Source organism: Platichthys flesus, chromosome 15 (assembly GCF_949316205.1).
Source record: "Platichthys flesus chromosome 15, fPlaFle2.1, whole genome shotgun sequence".
NCBI classification, from domain to species: Eukaryota; Metazoa; Chordata; class Actinopteri; order Pleuronectiformes; family Pleuronectidae; genus Platichthys; species Platichthys flesus.
The window spans coordinates 21,329,088-21,351,901 of NC_084959.1; the positions used below are offsets into that span (position 1 = coordinate 21,329,088).

Here is a 22,814-nt window from a genome sequence, read left to right on the forward strand (position 1 = left end):
GGCAACAATGGGATTAAAAAGAAATGCAAACCAACATGGACACATGGATGAATGTGGTGTCCAGAGTCCAGTCTTCCAATAAATGTGCTAATGTGCAACACACCTATGTATGTGTGTGGGTTTGTGTGTGTGAGTCTGCGTGTGTGCATCCGTGTGTATGTCTGTGTGTGTATGTGTGTGTGTGTGCGTGTGTGTGCGTGTGTGTGTGTGTGTGTGTCTGTGTGTGTGTGTGTGTGTGTGTATGTGTGTGTGTGTGTGTTGAGACGGTCAACTGGTCCTGAGTGAGTGACAGAGCAATAATGAAACAGATCACCCATACGGGCGCCATTGATTCACAGTTAATTGAATGATTACCATTTTAGGATGCAACACCACAGCTAGCTGTGCTGTCAGTCACTGTGGGAGCTGTGGCCTGTGAGAAGGAGGGAGAGATAGTTACTGTAATCACACTAACTGAAGTGCCACTGCTTGCTATTAGCATATACCATTTCTAACAAGGTATCAAATCAATTTGCTGTTAATGCACCGTGCACATGTTAAACCATTATTGTCTCTGTATCTATTTCCTCCTCACATTATAATCCATTTGGGTTCTTCTATTCTATTTGCTTTGATCCCATGAAGAATCCTTTTACGTTAGTGGCTGTGAAACCAACCTCATTTCCCCAAAGATCAATAAAGTGCCATCGCATCGTGCACATATTGGTGCCAGTAAAGTCAGTCGACTGAAATGGACGACTGCGTCTTTTAACCATGACAACCTGAGGATTCAAATGTCAGCCAACAAAAGTGCTAAACGGTTTCACATAGACACGCTGCAAACACTGACTGTCGGAGGAAGTGCTAAAGAGGGTCGAGTTTCATGAGCAGGGTCGTGGCCCGTGATGTTGGACAGGCTGAGGTATAATAAGGCTGGAGGCCTGGATCACACACACACACACACACGATGCTGCCCATAGCTTGAGTGTCTTGTCTAAGAATGGTAATTATTTATTTAGTTAAATCACAGACTACATAAGAAATGCAGTAAATCTGTTTCTGTGTGTGTGTATGTGTGTGTGTGTGTGTGTGTGTGTGTGTGTGTGTGTGTGTGTGAGGTTACAGTCAATGTCTAATATGGGTCATTGTTTTGCTGACATGCTATATAAAGAAGCTATTTTGGCCAAGACCAAAATCAGGGATGCACAAATCCCAAGAGCAAGCGTGTGTGTATATGTGTGTATATAAACTAGTAAGACAAGCAGAAATACAGTAGTGCTTGATTCATTAGTGTGAGCCTCTATAGTGTGTGGTCTGGTTGGTCAGTGTGTGTGTGTGTGTGTGTGTGTGTGTGTGTGCTTACCAGTGGAGCCAGGGGCTTCTTCATGTGGAAACATATGGCCTTTAGTGAAAAGAGACAGATGAAGGATAATCCCTTTGGCAGTCCACTTTACACACACACACACACACACACACACACACACACAACACACACACACACAGAAACACACACACAGACACACACACACACACACACAGACATACGCACCCACACACACACATAATCCAGTGTTTGCACTGCTGCACATAGATTGTAAATAAAACACAGTGTGATAGCTCAGCAGTTCAAAGCTTGTGCTAAAAAATCTGAGTCTGACATGAGTCTGATGTCCTCATGTGTTTACTCCTAATAACAGGGCTGCTAGACGTTATCTGACAATAACTGCAAATCACACAGGCTGATTAATAATAATAATAATAACTTTATTTGTATATCATCAAAATGTTGTGTAAAAAAGGGACAGGACAGGAAAAACTTCTCCAACATCTTTAATGAAGTAAATCCTGCTCCTCTCTTGAAAAGTTAAAATAAATGACCCCTGCACCTCACATACCTGCATGTATTTTTTCAGCTCCAGTAATCATGGACCATTTTGGTTTTTTTATTTCTCCACACATAAATTCTGATTCTGGCTTGGCTGCCCCACTGCAGCTTATACATGAAACACAGGCAAGGCACGTCTTAGCTCAACACTCCCACTCTCCGTTTGACCCGAGTAACCCAGATACAAGACATGGATTACTTTGGAAAAGAAGCATGTTGTGCTTTGCACATGACAAACACTCATCCTGGACACAAAGTCATTGAGGAAATCACATTTACTGTAAGAGCATCTGCTGCTGCTGTAGCTTTTCCCATTAACACTCATACAAGTCAGGCCATGTTTGATTATAACACCAGAACAACTGTAGACAGATAATCTGCTTTAATCAGGGAGAAACATGAGGAAGTCATAGCTTTTACTTGAGATATATATTAGTTACACTGCGAGTTTAAAATTACACTCATCCCGCTTTTGTAATAACAAACCATTGATTAAGGTTTAATTATTCTCTCCAATGGGTTTGTAATTAGAATCCATTATCAGTCACTGCAGCATTGTTTGCCTTGGCTAGTCAAGCCAAACAGATGAGGTCTAAACATCACCTTCATGCTCTACATAGCCATTAAGAACAGCAGGGTCAATTAAAACCCGGCCCACAGGACGCAAAGGGACAGGGTGGAATTTAAAGATACTTCACTTCCTCCAGCAGCAAAGGGGAAAATCCCCCCGTGAGAAACTGGAAATACATCCTGAAAGGTGGACGTGTCAAAGCTCTTTAAATCATTTGAGGGGGGTCTGAAGGTTTTTTTACAGCGCAGTCACCGTGTGGAGAGGTATTTTTCAATGACACAAGGGAAACATAGAATTATGTTCCCTTCAGTTGAATTTTGTTACTAAATCTATTAGCAGGAGCTTTTATTTTACAGCTCAACTCGGACAAATCCACATATCGTTAAGGTTCCTGCAAATTGTGCAACTGACTTCAAATGATAAAAAGATTTTAATCAAAACTATAAAACACATCTGTAATGTAATGTGTACAAAAACAAATACACATTTTTACAAAACATAAAACGTTGACGCTACAACCATAAGTGAATTTATATTTTTATAAATATAAAAAACCCAAAGCATGCAAAGACTAAGCTAAACTTTTATTTTATATATATAAAATTCAACTTGGTTAAAGGTTAGACTTATGTCAGTTCAAATAAATGTGAACAAAATGACTCTGAACTACAGAACGTTATGTTGCAAACATGAAACAGTGGACAGGGTGCATAAAGACAAAAAATATTCTCATAATATAAAAAGAGTTCTCAGAATGTGAAACAGAACGACAGTATATGATTTGGAAAGTGTTTATAATTCTTTAAATAACATCTGTTGAATAAGCTGCATATTTACATTTGGTCAGTAACTCAAATCTGTACAGAATCACTGAGCTGCAGTGTGTTTGGAACAGAATACAAAAAGTGTGTAGTGCTGTATTTCTTTTTGCCTATTGACAGCTGTCTCCCTGTCTTGCATCCTGTCTCTGTGTCTGTCTGGCCTTTCCAAAATACACTGGCTGAGAGCGTCCTGAGGGAAGTGTCTCATTATCCGCTTCTCTAATGAGAGGAAAACACAAGCAACTCAGTGAAAGTCATTTAAAGGATGCAAAATAGTAGGCGGCCTGTCCTGAGGTAAACTGGGAAAGGTTTTACAGGCAAATAACAGCAGATGTGCATCTCCTGGCACAGGTGTTCCAAACATCAAGGAGTGAGCTGCAATTATACTTCAATTCTTTCTTTGTGTGTGAGAAACCACTACATGCCTGACTAACTCAGACTTCAATGATGTTTCCTGCACTTCCATTAAGGTAAATCAATGAACGCTGCAGCATCCTGTCTGAGCCCTGTCCTCGTCCTGCACGTCTGGCGTTGCTGTGGGGTGTTTCTGACGCTCTCAGGACTCACTGGTGTCGTTTCCATGACTCAGGATCCCTAAGCGTTAAAGGGTTTGGTGCTTCTGCTGGGATAGCGGGCTCTGTACCTAGCCTCCATTTCCTCCACCCAGGCCATGCTCCAGTCCCACGCAGGAACAGGCTCTGGCTCCGGCTCTCCGAACGAGTCGCCCTCTGCATGAAACGTCGGGTACAAGGCGCTGAGGGGGGAGGCCGGTGGAGAGCAGTCTAAACACAGAAGAGAAGGACATGTTGGCTTGCATTCCAATATCGAGGAGCATAATTTTATTAAAACAAGAACCGTTTTGTCTTTGGAGAAGCAGAATGAGTAAACACTTCCAGACCTCTTAGGAGCACCTTTCACGCTGATTCTCTGAGGAAAAGCTAATTTAGAAGCTGCTTTGAAGCAGCTGTCTGTCTCTGAAAATAAAACTATTCTAATATCCTTGAGGAAACAGTGCCATCTCACATCAGCCCCTCTCTGGATTATGAAGGTACTGCCACATTTTGAAGACCTTAGAGAATGTAGCTGTGCACTAATAATAATAGTGTGTTCTCTACAGTGGCCCTGGTAGAGAACTGCACTGAAACACGCTAGTCTACTATTTTCATCCTTCAAGTCAGCTTTAAGGTGAACTTCGCACCTTGGTGAGCTGAATATTTGCCTAGCCTAGCTCAATAAGAATATAGACAGACAGTATTTTGTATAGTCTATCAAGAAAAGAAAATGCACAAGTGACATTTTACATGTACTCTTATGACCAAGTGACCTAATTCCTTTTGAAATACAACTGGTTACAGCTCCGGATCAGCAAGATGTCATTACCAGATAAGGAGGTCAGTGGAGTGATCCAAGGTTTGGGACTCAAACTCTACTGTCAGGCCTTGTGGACAACTTTACACCCTTTTCACACCAAAAATATTCATGCTGACTATTGTGACAGATCAGATGAAAAATGTCCCCGCTGTGTAAAGACCTTTAGACTGAATAAGAAGCTGTAAAGAAAACGCACAGGGGCTTTTTCTGTGACGGTGCTTTGTTATATGGGTGAAAAATTGCAGAGGCAGACAACAGACAAAAGTGAAAGTTTGGCAAATGGAAAAAGCTGAATGGTGCCCTCAGGGAGAACAGAGTGACTGATGAAGTGACACAGGGGGAAGGATGACTCATCTGGAGGTTCAATTTACTGAAAAGCCCAAAGTAATTGCCTGGTTCCACCTAAGATATTAGATTGAATGTCCGTGTTTTTTGTAGCAACAGACAAATAAACAACCACTGAAATCCTAACACTCTTAGGTGAACACACACACACACACACGCACACACAAGATGGAAAGGAATATACAACCTCCAAACTAATTCAAACTTATATTTTCTTTATGATCTTGAACGTGACAAGAAACACATATCAGGAAACTGTGTATGGTATGGTTGCGTTTGACAGGTTTAGTGTCAGTCTGTTTTCAGGGTTAAGTGTTAACAGTCTTCTTTGACAGAGAGCTCCATCTACTGGAAGAAAGCATTAAATACATTAGGACAGGATCCTCTTTTATGCCAGGCTTCACTCTAAAATGTGAACCGGTCATTCCTTTTTGACACTAAATAAAACAAATTGATTAACAGAAAAGAGAAGCAGCACAAAACTAAAATAACATTCATGATTTTTTTTTGATGATCCTCAATTATTTGTTTTTATCCTGTGATTTTAAGGTATTACCTCCAAAAGGGTATTGATGAAATGAGATTTAAAAAAAAAAAAATCATCAATTGAACGAGTCATAACTGGTAAGATAGAGTCTGTAACTGGTGACAAGAGCTTATTTACTTTACTGCCTTAAATGAGAAGTACTCTTTCTTGTTAAAATATCCCACGTTTACACAACAACCAATGTATCCTAATAATAAGTGAGTGTGTCTGCTAGTGTGAATGTGTGTGTGTGTGTGTGTGTGTGTGTGTGTGTGTGTTTTAGCCACACTATCTCTAGGACCACAAAATTGTAATTTTAATCAGTAGACCATCTCAAATACCCAAAATAATGCTCTCCTCCACTCCTCTCTTCTCTCTCTCTCCTATTAAACAATCTCTCATAAATATCATATGTTTTTACTTTATTTTTATAATAATTATCCAGTTTCTTTGTGGGATTTTTCTGTAAATGTCCTAGTTTAGTTCAGGAGACAGAATGACAAATTTGAATTTGTGATCCTAATTTATAAAGATGTGACAGTTCTCACTCGGATTCCTCTGATTTGATATCCCAACAGAGAGTCCTCCTGTGCTTACCTGACAAAGAGGCTCCACTCATAGAGTCTGCTGCCACAGCCAGCAGGTGGGCAAAGTGTGCACTGTCAGACGTGTAACAGCTGTCCACGGAGCTGATGAGGCTGGTGCGGGCGCTGGCCATGTCGCTGTCCATGACTGAGCTCCAGGTGTTCCACAGGGAGCTGTCCCACTCGCTGTAGCAGGAGGAAGGCGTGCTCTGGAGGCGGGCACGTCGCAGGCCGATTGGTGGCGCTTCAAGCTCATCAGTGGAAAAGTCCTCCTCCAACTGAGTGTCGCCTACTGGCCCACACATGTAGCTCAGGTTCGGGGAGAAGGTGTGGGACAGGAGGGAGCGCTGTTCAGGCAGAGCACTGTTTACAGAGAGTGATGACATGGTCAGCTTATTGGATATGCTCTAAACTGAACTATATAAAATTGTAGCTATCAACATTGACTATTTCTTCAAAAACACAAGATCATTTCTACAAAGTTGTTTCACCTGCATCTCTCTGGTTTAGGACTGAGCTCTAGGTACTGGGTGGCTTCCTGAGCTGTCAGTGTGCCTCCATGGTCATCATCCAGTGACATAGTGTATGAGGAAGTAGACAGGTGGCTGTGGGAGGTGCAGCTTTTGGCGGTGAGTCCTGGGTGCCCATGCTGGCCTGATTCCTCACACACTGACTGGAGAGAGCCCATGTCCACTGTAAGCTTTGTGGAACGACTGGAGCTGAGGAATTTGCAAGAGACATGTGTTTTCCTTCATCGTTACTTTCTTCATCTGTAACGACTGGTGATATCAAACAGGTCAATATTATCCAGAGGTAGATTTTAATATGAAGCTCGAGCCAGCAGCAGTTTAGCTTATCTTAGCATAAAGACTGGAAATGGGAAACACAGGTAGCCTGGCTCTGTCCAAAGGAAACACCCTCCAGTCACAAAATGGCAGACTTCCTCTTGGCTAGACACAGTGAGTTTACCTAAGGCTTTGTTGATGGACGACCAAAGACAAGTCATCAGCTTTGTGGAATTAAGTCTGTTCTGCATAACTGTCACTGTGCTCCTGCCACTTTGTACCTAATCTGTCTTATTTTAACTTGTGTTACTTTGTTTGTTTCTTCTGCCCTTGTGCAATGACCTTGTTAGTTTCACTTTTGGTGTGATGTGTCTTGTTTCTTCATTAGAAGATGAATACAACAACACTGCTTGTGTCTTCTCTCTTAGCAAAGAGAATTTGTGTAATATGTTGCGGTTCTATGTGGAATGAAATCTGAATTGAATAAAGCTTAATTAGGACCTGAGTAACACAAGTGTGAACTGTTATCAGGCAGTATTGAGTTCTATAGCCTAACATTTTTGAAGGTCATATGTGTACAAGTTTCAACAGAGATCATGAGTTACACATTGTTTTTGTAAAAATGTCATCAGGGATCTCATGGAAGCTGTTGGTGTAATTCATTAGGATCAACAGTTTCACTCAAAGCCCTTCAGCTTGTTTAATTCATCAACATCTAAATGAAAATCAGATGAGATCCAAATGAAGGCCGAGTTGGTTAATGGGTGTGGCCCTAACAGTGACAGAGTAATGGCTACTGAGTATTCATGGATCACAATGTGAACATGTGGATGGGTGCTGAGCGGCTCAGAGAACCTCCAGGTGAACCAGGGAGAGGGGAGTGGCACAGCTCAGACTAGTTGGTCAATCAACTCCACCTGGATTCAAAAGGCAGCAGGTGAGCTGCCAGAGGGAGAGACAAGGACTGAGACACGAGAGCCTAAGCTCAAAACCTGGACGCCAGAAGAAAAATATTTTTTGTATTTATGTTTGAGGTAATAAAGATGCTGAAAAGCTACATTTTCGTCTCTCGCTGTGCGTGGGAGACCCCAGGGGCATCAGACATTGCCACACTCACATATGTTTTTTTCCGTCTTTGGTGTTTCTACAGGACAAAAACACCCTCACATGAGGAAGACTGCATCAGAGGATGTACTGCAGGAAAGCCTAGTTTAACAAATCTTATTTTGAAATATGCCGTTCAATATTTTTCAAAACAAAGGCAATAATGCTAAGCAGTCCTGCCTTGGATTAAAGATTCAGTCAGCTGCAGAGCTACATAAAACAACATATAAGATGGACTTCATAAATGGCAAATGTTCTGTATTTATATAGAGTTTAACTAGTCTTGACGACCACTCAAAGCGCTTTACAGTACTTTGTTATATGTGGGCAGGCCTTTTCTATGAGGGCCATTCAGGGTTCAGTATCTTGCCCAAGGACACTTTGGTATGCAGATGGAGAAGACTGGGATCGCACCACATACATACAAGGAGGAGGTGTAAAGCACCTTGCAGGCCTATAGGAGGTGCTCATCTCTTCAGGAAAGTCTGCAAAGAGCTAAAAAGCACATCTGAAAGTCCATATTGTCCCTCTCCTCTTAATTGAATATGAGAGAGCCAAATCAATTCAGCACTGCTAAATCTTATCTGCCTTGGTTCCTGTGAGCTACACTCTCATTATACTTCTTCTTTATCTGACCTATAGCAGGTCACAGAGAAATGAGTAGTGTAAGTCTCTTTTCTGCTCTCCCTAGTCTGGTCTGTGTGTTTGTCTCACCCCTCATCAGAGATCAGGCTGTGTGTGTCCATGGTGCTGTCTCTGGGCATCGGTGGTGGTGGGGGCAGCATGTCCACTAAGCGGACTGACGCAGGGTAATGCAGCAGGCGAGGACAGCCAGCAACATCACTGCAATCTGGACATCCACCTGGAGAGACAAATGAAATAAAGGATAGATTAGTACTATTTTATTCATACTTGTGTCGCTGTACATGTTCAAGCTCAACTATATGTTTAAAATACCACTGGTGAGATAGGTGTGTGGACATAAAGTCAGTGAGTAGATTCAGTCGTACCATTTCGACCTGGTGGTATGTGACTGAGTCTCTGCTTGTAGACACTGGAGGGACAAGCCAGCTTTCTGGTTGGCACTATGGGGACACTGTTTACTGCATGCAGCTCTAGGGGGGAATGAAATAATGTTGAAGTAACATGATCGGGCAGAATCAAGCTAAAAAGGAGGAAGATGAAAATATTGTTAACAATTCTAACAATATTACTGGCACTATCACCAATCTCTCCACCTTAAAACCGCACGTAACTCTTTTACTGTATATATTGTTGTTTTTTATATTGTTGTTTATATTGTTCGATATTGTTGTTTTTATATTGTTGTTTATAAAGTGCACCAACCACACCAAGGCAATTTCCTGTATGTGCAAATATACATGGCAATAAAAAGAATTCTGATTCTGATTCTGATTCCAACAGTGGTACTGACATTACATTCTCCAAACCATTTACCTTGCTTGCTGTTGTTTTTTTCCCAGGACTCTCTCAGCACACCCATCTTGGGCTGGGGACGTATGGCTTGTTTCCATGGCAGCAAGTCACGGCTGCCAAGGGACAAGGTCTTTGCGACAGGCTTGGGGAATATCCGGATGGTCTCAGCTCCCTGCTGATGTGGCAGGCCGTGAGGCATTTTAGTGCGATGTCCAGGACTGTTGAAAGTCTTGAGGCCGGAACCCATGAGGTCCACGTAAAAAGTGCCATAAACTCCGCAGCTGTCGGTCACAATGGGGACAACTGAGTCGAGACGGCTGAGGTCCTTCCTGGATGAGACTGGGAGACCTAATGAAACACAGAGGAGTAAGTACAAGACACTTTGTAGTCCCAGCACATATTTAAGGTTTTATGGTTCTCATCTTCAAGTTGTCAGTACATTATGACGTTCAGAACAAGCAACAGTGGCTTTTCACTTTCAGCTCTCTCCACATTCACATTGACTTATTCCAAATAAACCGAGAACTGAGAGTTAAGTTATTGGATTGACAGACGATTGGACATTGGCGATTGGCGATGTCATCCTGCATGAGAAACTATACGATTTTTGTAGTGTAATATAACAAAGATATTTGTTCTGTGGTCCTGGATTCAACTAAATTCTTATTAGACTAGGACTAAAACGTTACAATGGTTACCAAAAACGTTGCGTATATATAGACCACAGTATTTCATATTATCCACATCAGGTGAGAGAGAGTTTGGTTTCTTCTGTTTGCTTTCACACCACAAACCAACCACATCGCCATGGCAGCAGACCAAGACCACCTGAAAATAAGTTTGATTGGCAGCTTTCACACCAGCCTGAACACACTGAATGAAACAGCTGAACAGGATAAGTGTGAAACCCCCCAAAGAGCCTCATACTAATGACTCACAATCAGTTACATGGATTAGAATGACAGTTTACCGCGTATGTAAAGCATTACAACATCAGCTTAGGCAAACATCTGTCATTGTAACTTACTAGTGCTCCTGATTCCTGGATGTTTTTGACCTTGGGCCCATAAGTCCTGATACTTCTGGCTGAAGGCAGGTCTCCAGCCTCCAGAGATCCATGGGGAGTCTGGAGCCGCCATGCTATTAGAGAGGATGCACGTATTGAACCAAAATGAACCATAAAGCACTCTTCTTTTACAGTGTAATACTCACTGAAGTGAAGTGTGGATTATAAAATCCATGAATTATTCAATCTGAACTAAAACTACAAGGATAGTGGATTCTTGTATCACGTTGGTTTAAGGGAATCTCAGCTTAACACAAGACAAAATAACTTGATTTCATATCTGATCTCAGTGTTAGTTTTAACATATTATATAAAAACTATCGTGATTCAGATTTAGATTAGAATCAAGACGTTTTACTTGTCCCATAATACAGGTCTGTTTGAAAATGTATCTTTTACAGGTGTGCGACAAACAAAAGAATACAATACAGTACCTAAGAAGACACAATATTACAAATAAATGTCTTGGCTTTTTTACATTACACCCCATGTATTAACACCACACTTTTGTCTCCACTGTACCTGTGTTTAATAATGAGATCTTCACTGGCCAGTCTGCGCAAACCTAAGGAGAAACAAAATACAACAGCCAATTAAAGCATGTCCAACCACTTTTTTGTTATTTTTTAGAATGAGCATGTTTAAAAATGATATAATATGCACCTTTCACTTTGCCATGTCCTGGTATGAGGTGGCCTGTCCTGCTGTGGCGTCTGATGAGGTAGACAACTGCAACCATCAGAACACACCACAGGAGGGCGCCAATAATGCCGATGAACACTGGGTCCTGAAGCAGGATCTCAGACAGATGTCGTCTTTGGCTGTCTGACTCAGAGGGGCCCCCTATCTGTGTGTCTGAGAAGCAAACAGGAAACGGATGAAATCAGTTGGGCGTCACTAGTGATGGGAAGTTCGGATATTTTTACCGTATCGGTTCTTTGAATCTCGTTCACTAGAATGAACGAATCTCTTTTTGAGTCATTCGTTCGTTTCAACGGGGGGGGGTGCGGTGCGAACGATCCAAAGACTCGTACCCGGCAGATGAACGAATCGTTCAACTCCCGACGTGTTTCGTTCATCTGCCCACAGAGTCTTCGGCCAAAATGTCGGCCACACAGAGCGAGCTCATTTCGCCGGTGACCGCGGTGCGGGCGGCGGACGGGAAAATCGCCCCTCGGAAAAGCAAGCCGAGCTCCGGGGCGGCGGGGCTCCAGAGCCACCCGGTCACCTACATGCACATCTGTGAGACAGAGGTGTTCAGCTGTTCCTGCTGCGGCCCGGCGCCTCCATACCGCTGCACGTCCACCCGGACATGAACCGGGATCTACGGAGCTCCTGATCCCCACGCTGCCAGCACATCCAGCTGGCCCGCCGCATCCGCGGACACAGAGCTTAAACTGCTGCTGATCCACTGACTATAACATTGCCGCTTTCCTACACTTATAAAATGTAATTCAATGTGGAATAATCCAAGTATTCAGAATACGTTACTCAGATTAGTTAATGTAACGGAATACGTTACAGATTACAGTATCTAATATTGTGTCGGTCATATTTAAATCATTCATTACGTTTTTTGGGGGGAAAGAGAGGATAAAATAAAAGAATCGCATATTAAATCTTAATCGCAATATTTGGGGGGGGGGAAATCGCAATTAGATTATTTCCCCATATCGTTCAGCCCTATTCAAAAGTCATAATGACTGGTTTTGTTATTTTCACTTTACATTTACACTTACAGTTTAGTGCAGTGTTACTATTTCCCATGATAATTAAATGCCAGTGTGACTATAAATGACAATTTAAAACCATACAAACTGTCATGTTTTACTGTATATAATAGAGGAGGTTTTCTTAAAAAAAATATGATCTGCCACACAAAAGCTGTCAGTCATGGCTGCTTTTTAACAGCGGTCCCGCGATAGGGAATGAGGTAACTGTTTCCTCTTCTGAGCCTATGGAGGTCACGTGGAAAATGATCCAAAGACTCGTACCTGGCAGATGAACGAATCGTTCACCTCACGACCGTGTCTTCAGATCAGTGACTCGTTCTTCTGCCAACAGAGTCTTCGGATCAGTGATTCGTTCATCTGCTGGATACGAGTCTTTGGATCATTTTCCATGTGACCTGCAGCAGCCTATGCAACAGTCCCGATGCGCGGCCACGAGAAAATGAACGAATCACTCTTTGAGAGGACTCGTTACTCCAGAGTCCTTGTAACGATTCGTTCAAAACGAACGAATCGTTCACGAACGACGCAACACTGGGCGTCACACTCAGGACACAGACTCAGCGACACAGACACAGCGCTATTTTCCTCACTGATGACAAATCCATGGGGGTCACTCAGTGTTCCAACTCCGGCTCCATTGACAGCTGCCATGGTGAGCCAGTATCGTTTCCCTGCTTTGATAGAAGAGATATCGAGGCTGTGCTGTCCAGTGTCCACTGTCCAGTTCTGATACTGCTGCTCCTCAGACTCCATACACCACACCTGAGCACAGAGACAGTTTGTATCCTTTACATGATCCTCAAATCATTCATGTTTTTATCTAATGTTTAAACTGTCTGTATTCATGGTTTAAAATACAAATCACACAGATATTGACGTAATTACTTGGAATTCAGGAGCTGAAACTACATATGAGTGTCTCAGGTACCTGGTATCCCTGGATGACGCCGTTGTGGGTTTCATGAGGAGGAGGCTCCCAGCTCAGGTGGATGGTGTTATTCAGCTCATGGTTCACTGTGATGGACACAGCCAGCGGAGAGGCACTGGGAACTGTGAAATTAAGTCAGACTTTACTATTATCTCACCATGGCTTTAATATGTACTCGTGTATGTATTAGGGGAAAAAAGACAGGAAATGAATATTCTCAAATCAAACCATTTCTCACCCGTCTCTGGAACTCTGAAGTGCCGGGTGTTGCTCTCCCTTCCATACAAGCTACTTCCATAGGGACGCACTTTGAACTCGTACTTGTAGCCTCTCTTTAAAGGGCCCACCTGAGTCTGGAAGCTGGGCAGTGTCACCCTCTTGGCTGCCCAATCCGAGCTGGCAGGCAGCAGGCAGCGATAGAGAACCTCGAAGCCATCAAGGTAATGTGGCTGTGCCGGGAGGAACTGGAGCTGGTCAAAGGGAAAGAACAGGGTGGCTCGCACGGCTAAAATATTCATGCTTTCTCTGAAACCCTGTGCAAAAGCTCTTCCATACCTTCCATTGTACTTGGGATATGTTGGACCCAGGGGCCATGATGGTGACATTTTCCAGCGCCACTCGCAGGGTGGACAGCTCTTTGTGAAGGTCTTTCTGTATAGTGATGGCAGCCTCTGGAATAAAGAGTTTTATTCAAATTTACCTTTAAGAATTTATTTCACATTTAAACAATTTTTTTTCGCTAATCACCTTGAGTCAGTCTGTTCTGCGTCATGACTCCTTCTAAGGCTACCAGCAACAATGTACTGATCTACACTATGACCACTGAAGGCTGTGTCCGTGAACCACAACAGTGACAATTGTTATCTTGAGAGTGTGTCCCTTGAGTTTCAGTTCCCAATAAAAAAATAAGCGAAGTACATTATCCAGTCTGTCATTGCAGCCCTCATCAGTTCAATCTGAGTGATGGTGAAATGTCTGGCTAGTATTCACAAAGTATTTGCAATGAAAACTTGAAGACTTTTTTTGTGCTTTTATTTTATTTGAAAGCTTCAGAATTCTTCTTACCTTCAACTTGTAGCTGTGCGCTGGCAGCGACCACACCTACATCATTTACAGCAGTGCAGATGTACTTCCCAGCATCCTGGGCTGTCACATAATGGATCTGGAGAGTCTGGTCTGGGTTTACAAGGTACCTGTATTTGCATATAGGACAGTTAGTATCAAATTTACTGCCCTTGACATCTGAGAAAAAAACAGAAATTTAGATGTCAGGAAAGAAATAAGCCTTTGGGAAACTCTCTGTCAGCTCAGTGGCAAGCTAAAATAAAATACCTTTGGCAACATGACAGTGATTTTCCAGGACATATTGAAGTGTGTGTTCAAGCAGTTAAAATTAGTCATCCCAAAAGATAAAATGTAATTTATTTCAGAAAGAGATTGAGGCAACATTCTTAAATCCATTTGTCTTGTGTCACAAATAAGCAATGATCCGGTATGTCTTTGTTTTGTCACATGTACCTGCCGTTAGGAAGTGGCCCCTGCTCTCTGCTCCAGACCACAGAGGGTGGAGGGTCACCTTTAGCTTGGCAGTAGAACTGGGCAGGCTCCCCCATCCTCACAGACACATTTTCTGGCTTCAGCACCAGAACAGGCTTGGCTGCAGTAGAAGAGAAGAGGAACTCAGTACTTTCCTTAAACGTACGTGCCCTATTGATTTGTTGGTAAAGGGAGATCTTTTTTTATCACAATAAAAAGAAAAACATTGAAAATACACTTGTAGAGAAGTGGTAATGCTGAAGTGGTAATAAGGTGTCTCACCCATCACAGAGAGCCGAGCTGCTCTGCTCTCTCTCACTCCCACAGTGTTACTGGCCACACACACATAAGCACCTGAGTGTTTCTTCTCTGCAGGAGCGATGATGAGCCTTCCACTGAGCTCCTAGAGCACAGGAGCAGAAAACACACAGGTCCCTGTCACAATGCATCAGCTTCACATGTCATGTATGTTGGCCAGTGTAAGATAAGATTTACAACTAAATATTACATGTGCTCTTCAACTGCTCTATTCAGTTGATGGATTGTATTCTATTTATTATGTATCTATCAATAGAGGTCACTTAACCAGGAACCGTGTTTAATGAGAAATGTGATATTTATTAAGCTCCATCAATCCTCTATATTGGTTGCTCCTCTGTCATTTAATTAATCATGAGCAACATCTTTGTCTTTTAAAGTAAATCTCATTTTTTTTCTCCTCCGCAGGATGTGTCCTTTCCTTTTATTTTTTTCAACATGCAACAACCGATGTACATGCATGTTTTTTACACCGAAGACTGAATACTTGAAGCCTTCAGGTTAGAAAGGTGCAATAGATGATGGTCAGTCATCACAAAAATATGGCAAACAGAGAATCTAATTCAGACTTAAAGGGTGGATTTGGTGTGGAGCTAAACACCGGAGCCTTGGTTCTGGTTTCAGTGCAAATCCCTGGATCATCAGGCAGGTTTCACTGTCCATTGAGCTGCGACTTCCAGGGCCATTGCCTGAGTGGTCAGCCCACTGCCCCTGCAGTACACAGCACCTCTGTGTGTCCAAGCCAGCCAGGGGAGTGCTCACATGACAACAGAATTAGAGATCATCAGGGAGGTGGGGGACTGGGCCGCTGGAACAGCAAGAGTGGAAGACTGCATGTACAAAATATGTTTGTCAAGATGTCAAGAAACTTTTTTGAAGCTCTGACTCCAGGTGGTGGACTTCATGCATTATTGTGAGTAAGCAAGTAAGCAGTCCACACACACACACACACACACACACATCCAGAATAATAATGCACGACACAATTGATAAAAAGGTAAACTATATTAGACCTGATCTATAAGCGAAACAGACATCTCACTTTGTTCAACAAGGGACCTTCAACATTTTGCTGGTCTGTCTCAGCCATCGGTCTCTCTGGGAGGCAGTGTTTGGATCTCTAAGTAAAGCATACAGTGTTACTATTGATGCACAGCCCGTTACTGCCATGTTAGGCCACTAAACCCTAACCCTAACCCTGGTGTCAATGCATAATAGCCATCTAACATATGATGTGATTGTGTTCACAACATTTTTGGCACGCCATCTCATTCTGTTAAAGTTGAAATGATCGAGACCTCCTCTTCACGTCAGATGGATTAAAAATACTGTTGCATTTAAGTAAGTCAAAATAAAATACACCTTGCACAGAAGTAAGTCCAATTTCCAGAAGGCATTGTAAGAAACTTTGGATAAAAGCGTCAGGTAAATGATATGTAATGTAATGTAATGTAATGTAATGCTGACAACTTGAAAGACATGAGAGAATGGATTACACCTTAGGATCAGTCCAGTCCTCTCTGTATACATTAGGATTGTTTCTGTGATTGTAATTATGGTGTCATAAGGACCACTTATGATTTATTTCTTATTTAATTGTCTTTAATTTTGTATTTATCTACTTATTGATTGTTTTATTTTCTTTATCTATTTTCTTTGTAACCATATTAGAATGTTGGGAGGGTTGGTGGTGTTTTGAAGGGGATTTGTTCTGTTGTGTACATGTTTTAGTTGTACCAATGAAAGAATGGTTAAAAAAACAAGTGACCTTTAAAAAAAGTATTTGTAATGATTTTCAGTTGTGCATCTTTCCTCTAACATTTTTATGTAGCTCTAAAGGACGTTTATTTTGGATGGTTATCCTATAATGATATGCTCGGGATCAGAAAGTCACATTGAATCTAAAAGAATTTCACACATGAATGAGTTAAAAATCTGAAATACAACTTTGACTCTAATCACCTTAGAACCGCACTTAACTCTCTTACTGTATATATTGTTGTTCGATATTGTTGTTGTTTTTATATTGTTGTTTGTACAGTGCACCAACCACACCAAGGCAATTTCCTGTATGTGCAAATATACATGGCAATAAAATAATTCTGATTCTGATACGCCTCAAACAGTATCTTGGCCTTCCCTTGATACTTGGGAGACGTTCTATTTTGTCTTTGTCCTGCTTGATGTCCATGTCTATTACAGATTGTTTTCCTGTTAAAATGCATTGTGGGACATTGGTTTTAATTAGGGCTGTTGTCCCTTTTTAAATTCATCATCATCACCTGAACAAAAATGCTTGCAAACTTAGTTAATGTCTAAAAGGTGCTTGCTAAATTTCATGAGAGAGAGAGAGAGAGAGAGAGAGAGAGAGAGAGAGAGAGAGAGAGAGAGAGAGAGAGAGAGAGGGAGAGGGGCCTTACAGTGTAGTGGATGTCACTGCTGTTAATCGGCGAGCCATCCTTCTTCCAGACGACGTTAGGTTGAGGGTGTCCTGCTGGGGGGCCACAGTTTAAGACAGCCACATCCCCCTCTGCCACCTCCACATCACTGGGCTCCACACTGAACTCCTCCTGCAACGCTGGAACAACACAGTTGTCTCAGCTGGGTCAGAATTACAAGCCTCTGTCACATCCAGAGCCATGAACACTCAGATTTCTGATTAGTTGTCTGAATCATCATCAGTTGGATGAAGTGAAACGAAATAAATTAGTTTCAATGTTTATCCAACATAGATACAACAATAGCTTATGGTTTACTGTCACTGTGCCGTAGAAATCCCAGTTTGCACAGTGTTGTACACAATACTTACAACAAAATTGTAATCATGAAACCAGCAGCACCAACTGTATCGTCACCAACCAAACATCACTGTGATTTGGGGGCTCACCTCATTACCAGCTACAAAGTCCGGCAGTAAACCAGCCTTTAAAGACTATTAACCATTAGTATCTTATCCTTTATTTATTTTTGTATAGTAATCAACTGTTTTATCTAAAAATTGTTAGTGTGTCATTATGTGTCCAGAACCGAAGATAACATCACGAAATGTCTTCTTTTAATTTTTCATCCACCAACAATAGATCAATCGATTGTTTTGGGTTCAACTTAAAATCATCCTCACAAAATATGATATCAAATGTTTCTAATCATCATCAGTGACAGAAACTGAATTTCTCCTGCTTCGTTCTCTTTCTGTACCAAAGCTCAAATAGTTTATGTAAACTGTCCTTTTCCACTGCAGCTTTCATCTTGTGTCCTGTAAGAGTCAAATACAAGCAGCCGCAGAAGCTGCGTGTCATACAAATAAGACAACAGAGAGGGTCCGAGGTCAATGCATAATCAGTTGAGTATATATAAAATAATCTGTAAATGTGTGCTCAGATTTGAGAATAGGTACAGGGATTTGAAAATGTGTTTTTAAATCATGCATTAGTGAAATCGGATTTGTAAACGTGTAAAAAATCTGTAAATGTGTGGTTTCATAAATGAACATTGAAATATATACAGATGTTCAAAGGTAGAAGACACTTCAGGAGTGCCTGATCTTACCAGCGATATACAGTGATGCATTTCGACTGGCGGCCTTCCCTGCGCTGTTCCTGGCCACGCAGGTGTAGACACCTTCCTGTGTCGAACCTCGCCTGCCCCCTCCGACACTCAGGAAGAAGAGGCTACCCTCTGACAGAACCATGGACTGCCAGTGCCCATCTCCGTTCACTGTCTCCAGGGGTTGACCGTTGTACAGCCACTCGATGGTCGGCTTGGGGTTGCCATCGGCGCGGCAGGAGAGGGAAGCAGGATTCCCAACATTCACTACCACATCAGAGGGGTTGAGGACGATACGGGGCGGGGTCTCTTCCATATGAACTCTGGAACCTGAGGAGGATAGAGATGGAGTGAGCTACTGTATGTACTGTGGTTCTATTTAATCAGATGTAGAAAAGCAGAAAGAGCTCCAGCTGCTCAGTAACCCGTCTGGAAATGTAGCTTTAATTCCATTTGATGCTTACACTTTGCCATAAGAGTATGATAATTTTTCAGATCAAAACACGTATTATGAATGCATTTATCTCATAAAACCACCCCAGAGTTTATTTAATTGGCAACAGAACCCCCATTATAAACACGTTTAAACCCTGCCCCCAACAAACAATCTCTATTTGCAGCCAGCAGCAGTGGAATGCCATTGTTTAAACTTCCCATGGAGTTGGACGACCTGGCTGAAGCAAGCAGGGAAATTGTGATCAGCTTCCTGACAGGGGAGGAGGCTCCAACGTCTCAGGGACATCAACCACAACAAAGGCAAACTGGAACTTCCCCATCAATATCCGCATAGAACAAAAGACCCCCTTCAAGAAGAAGTTGACTCCGAAATGTTTACAAAGTGAAATATTTCCAAAACTCATTACGTATCATATTGTTTCAAGAAGCGGTTCAGTCTAACAAGATTCACTTTTAATTGTTGCTTCTTTTCTCATTCACACTTTCTTTACGAGTGTTCAAGTGTTGCATGCTGCCTGGTTCATTCAAAATAAAACAGTGCCAAAAGGAAAGAAAAGACACAGACAAAAGATTGCCAGATTATCAGTAGTCTGGAGATGTCCATGGGCTACAAACATTAAGAATCGTGTGAAACAAAATGCTGTGTTATTTCAGATTTGAATTGAATATCATTGTAACCTGGCCAAATATTTTTGGCTGCCTTGAATTGGCAGGGACAGAGAAAGAGGCTAGGCTGGTCATTGATTCACTATAGCTGGAAATGCCTTACAATTAGAGCTGACAATAGCCTGGTCAACCTCATTGTCACTTTGTCTCTTCACATTCTGAGGGGAAGAAAAGAGGATGCAGCCAAAACATCAGTGCGTCATGGTCAACATATGTTCTCCGGAGGGAGGATAAGGATGCTTCCCACTCTCCAGACCTCATGGAAAAACATTATCAATGTGTTCCAAAGGATTTAGGTACACAATGTATTCAAAACAAAAAGAAGTACGGGAAAGCGAGGTGAGCCGCATCCAAACCACACACCTCAACATCTCCTGCCCCACTTATTGGAAAGGGCCACACCTCTTGATAGGATTGCTGTAATTGATTTAATCAACAGAAAATTAAATTGCAATAGATATTAAATATATTAACATAGAATTCACAAGTCGTAGATTCTGGAAAGTCGATGCAAAGAAAGTGAAGTAAGATTTATCCGAAAGAGAAAAATGAATGATCACAATATTGTAAGTGGACTTTCAGGAGACAAACTGCAACACACTCAGTTGTTTTACCGAGCAATTCACTGATATGTATTGTTTTACACTTCATTTTGGTTGTTTTTTTGCGATCTACTGTGTTGTACCATGAGCGTGTTCAATATATTCACAATTGTGTCATGACAATTGGTTTTGTGAGCAATTTACAATTGATAAAATAATTGTTTTGTTTAAGTCATTTTTTAAAATTTATCTCTCTCCTGTATTGTGAGTCAGATGAAGCAAAATATCATTCAAATGTGAACTTGTCTGGTTCTTTGCATGACGACAAATGTATTTTGAATCTGAAGTCTGATGACTAACTTTTGTGGTCAAACACAATATACAATATGCCCTTTTTGTTACATGAAGTAAATATGCAGAGCAGGGAACTGTCCTTCCAGCTTGATTAAACATTTTACTTAATATTATACTTACAGTGAATATGTACTCTATGTATAATACTACATTTTCAAATGAGTCTACACATGAATACTCAATGTACTCACCGGACAGAAAGACCCCCAACACCGACCACAATATTCTCATCGTTAACATGAACACAAACTTTCAAAGCCAACGTGATGAATAGCTTCTACCAGCCTAACAACAAAGCCAGATGTAAATTACGTAGTTTATTTTTCTTCCTCAGTCAAAGTGTTTTTAAGATCCAACAACTTTTTTCTCTAAATTTACGGACAACATGTATTTCTGTCCCATAATGTGACTCAATGTTTCTGTTCTCTCCCGTGAACACTTAGCGTGAACTGGTATAGTGACGGACGAATACCTTTTTCAAAATAAGACACATCCTGAGCAAAAAAATAAATCCAGTTCACTGCACTCTACACATATAACACTATAACCACAATATTCTTTTAGAACCAGTATTTAGTATGTTTTTTGCACTGTTTCATTTTTTTATTTGACTCTTATATTTACAAAAAAGAATTTCAGACTTTTAATTTGAAGGCAGTGCCACAAGCTTCCTGTATTTTTCCATCTGTTTGACAAAAGCTTGACAACCTGAACCTGTCCGGGGTATAAATCAGTTTGGAATAACTTTAAAGTTCATAAAAGCTCTTATACACATATACACATACACTGTACCTACATATTAGATTACCACTGGGAAAGTTAATAAGGAAAGTGTCGACTGAAATTAATTAATAAATAATTAATGATACTAATGGGATGAACAGGATGCTGCTGAGCTCTGAGGACTCAGGATATCTCTGTTCAATATAAAAAGTATCCATTGTATTGGTAAAAACAATAGAAAAGACCATAGGAGTTTAAAGGTCCAGTGTGTAAGATTAAGGTGAAAGGGATATATTATCAGAAATTGAACATCTATACATCAATTAATCCTAGTCAAGATTTTACTACAGTGTAATCATCTAAATTGTACAAATTTGTTGATTTCTTTACACATGAATATTGAAATACTTTATATTTACATCAGGAGAGGTCCTCTGTCTACGGAGGCCACCAGTTTTTAATAGTCGTCCAAACTTTACAAACTAAAGACCTTTTGTGTTTTTATTACGACTGAAGGCTTCCACATATTCTCTCTAATGTTTGGAAGGGGAGGGTGAGGTGAGAGGTATTCAGCTGCAACTTGCAACCTCACCACTAGATGTCCCTAAATCCTACATACTGAACCTTTAAGTATATAAGCATTTTCTTCAACATCATCACATACCATCAAACTCTGCTCTTGGTGTAATGAGGAGAACTCCCAGTTATTGTCTAATCAAAGTCAATATAAATGGTTGAGTCGGTTGTATAATTGTTTTGCCTTCTAAATATACTGGCCCAACTCTGAGGTTTGTTTTTGACGATTACTGGCAGCGGATCTTTCAACACTTTCATGAGGCAGGAAGTTCAGAATCTCCCATGTTTCTAAACAATAGAAGGAAATGATATGTCTCTCACACATACAATCACTTCTCAAAGTGGCTCAACTGTTAGTAAGCTGCTATTTAGGTTAGGTCTCTATCTAATGGTTCAGTATATTTTACTGAAAAGTGAAAGATACATAAGGCACTTTGAGTTGCTTTATCATATTCATCTAAAATAATGCATAAAATATTACTTTGACATTGTAAATAAAGATGTCAACTTGGTTCCGCACAAAATAGCGAACAACAATTAAAGCAGGTAAGTGCGTACTGTGTTCACACTGTAAATAGCCACATCAAAAGCCAATGAGAATATGAAATCAGGTGTTTTTACATCTCTCACTAGAAAAACTGGTATTAGCTCCTCCACTGTTTAATTAGAGTTTTTTCTAATGAAGAACTTGCACTAATACCTGACCTTGTATACCTCTATAAAATGTTAATGTTGATCTTTTGTTTGCTAACTGCAAAAACAATTAAAAGTTCTGCGCAGGTCTTCTGTGTATTTTCTAAGATGTGATGGTATGAAGCATAAGATGTAGGCAGAGTTACTTCCAAGTCCAATCACAGCAAAGGAAATGTAGCCAGGAAATAAGTGGACTACCAGTAGTTCATTCCCTCCAATGGCTCACATAAATAAAGCATTGTTTAGTGAACTGTTCATTGTGAGGCTCA

General features: G+C 41.1%; 1 protein-coding gene across 2 annotated transcripts; it reads right to left on the reverse strand.

Moving 5' to 3' along the window:
• Positions 1-1,722: 1,722 nt before the first annotated feature.
• Positions 1,723-20,967, reverse strand: robo4 (roundabout, axon guidance receptor, homolog 4 (Drosophila)). 2 transcript variants are annotated; one of them, XM_062406780.1, is made up of 19 exons: positions 20,745-20,967; positions 18,539-18,865; positions 17,410-17,567; positions 14,954-15,074; positions 14,654-14,792; positions 14,201-14,328; positions 13,691-13,806; positions 13,374-13,605; positions 13,136-13,257; positions 12,798-12,969; positions 11,138-11,329; positions 10,997-11,039; positions 10,436-10,548; positions 9,430-9,756; positions 8,982-9,086; positions 8,686-8,833; positions 6,574-6,801; positions 6,096-6,445; positions 1,723-4,038 (listed from the first exon to the last, which is right to left on the reverse strand). In XM_062406780.1, the coding sequence occupies exons 1-19, from the start codon at positions 20,791-20,793 to the stop codon at positions 3,851-3,853; spliced, it is 3,258 nt and encodes a 1,085-aa protein (XP_062262764.1). In that variant the 5' UTR covers positions 20,794-20,967; the 3' UTR covers positions 1,723-3,850. The 2 variants fall into 2 exon arrangements, with proteins under 2 accessions (XP_062262764.1, XP_062262765.1); XM_062406781.1 differs by lacking the exon at positions 8,982-9,086.
• Between the last annotated feature and the right edge of the window lie 1,847 nt (positions 20,968-22,814).

What these genes read in the sequence shown, in the direction of transcription:
- robo4 (XM_062406780.1), bottom strand. Translation starts at nt 20,793, where the DNA reads ATGTTAACGATGAGAATATTGTGGTCGGTGTTGGGGGTCTTTCTGTCC. An exon ending in AGCTCGGCTCTCTGTGATGG is followed by an intron (nt 14,793 to 14,953) that starts GTGAGACACCTT and finishes CTTCTACTGCAG; the next exon opens with CCAAGCCTGTTCTGGTGCTG. An exon ending in AGCCTGATCTCTGATGAGGG is followed by an intron (nt 6,802 to 8,685) that starts GTGAGACAAACA and finishes CAAATTCCTCAG; the next exon opens with CTCCAGTCGTTCCACAAAGC.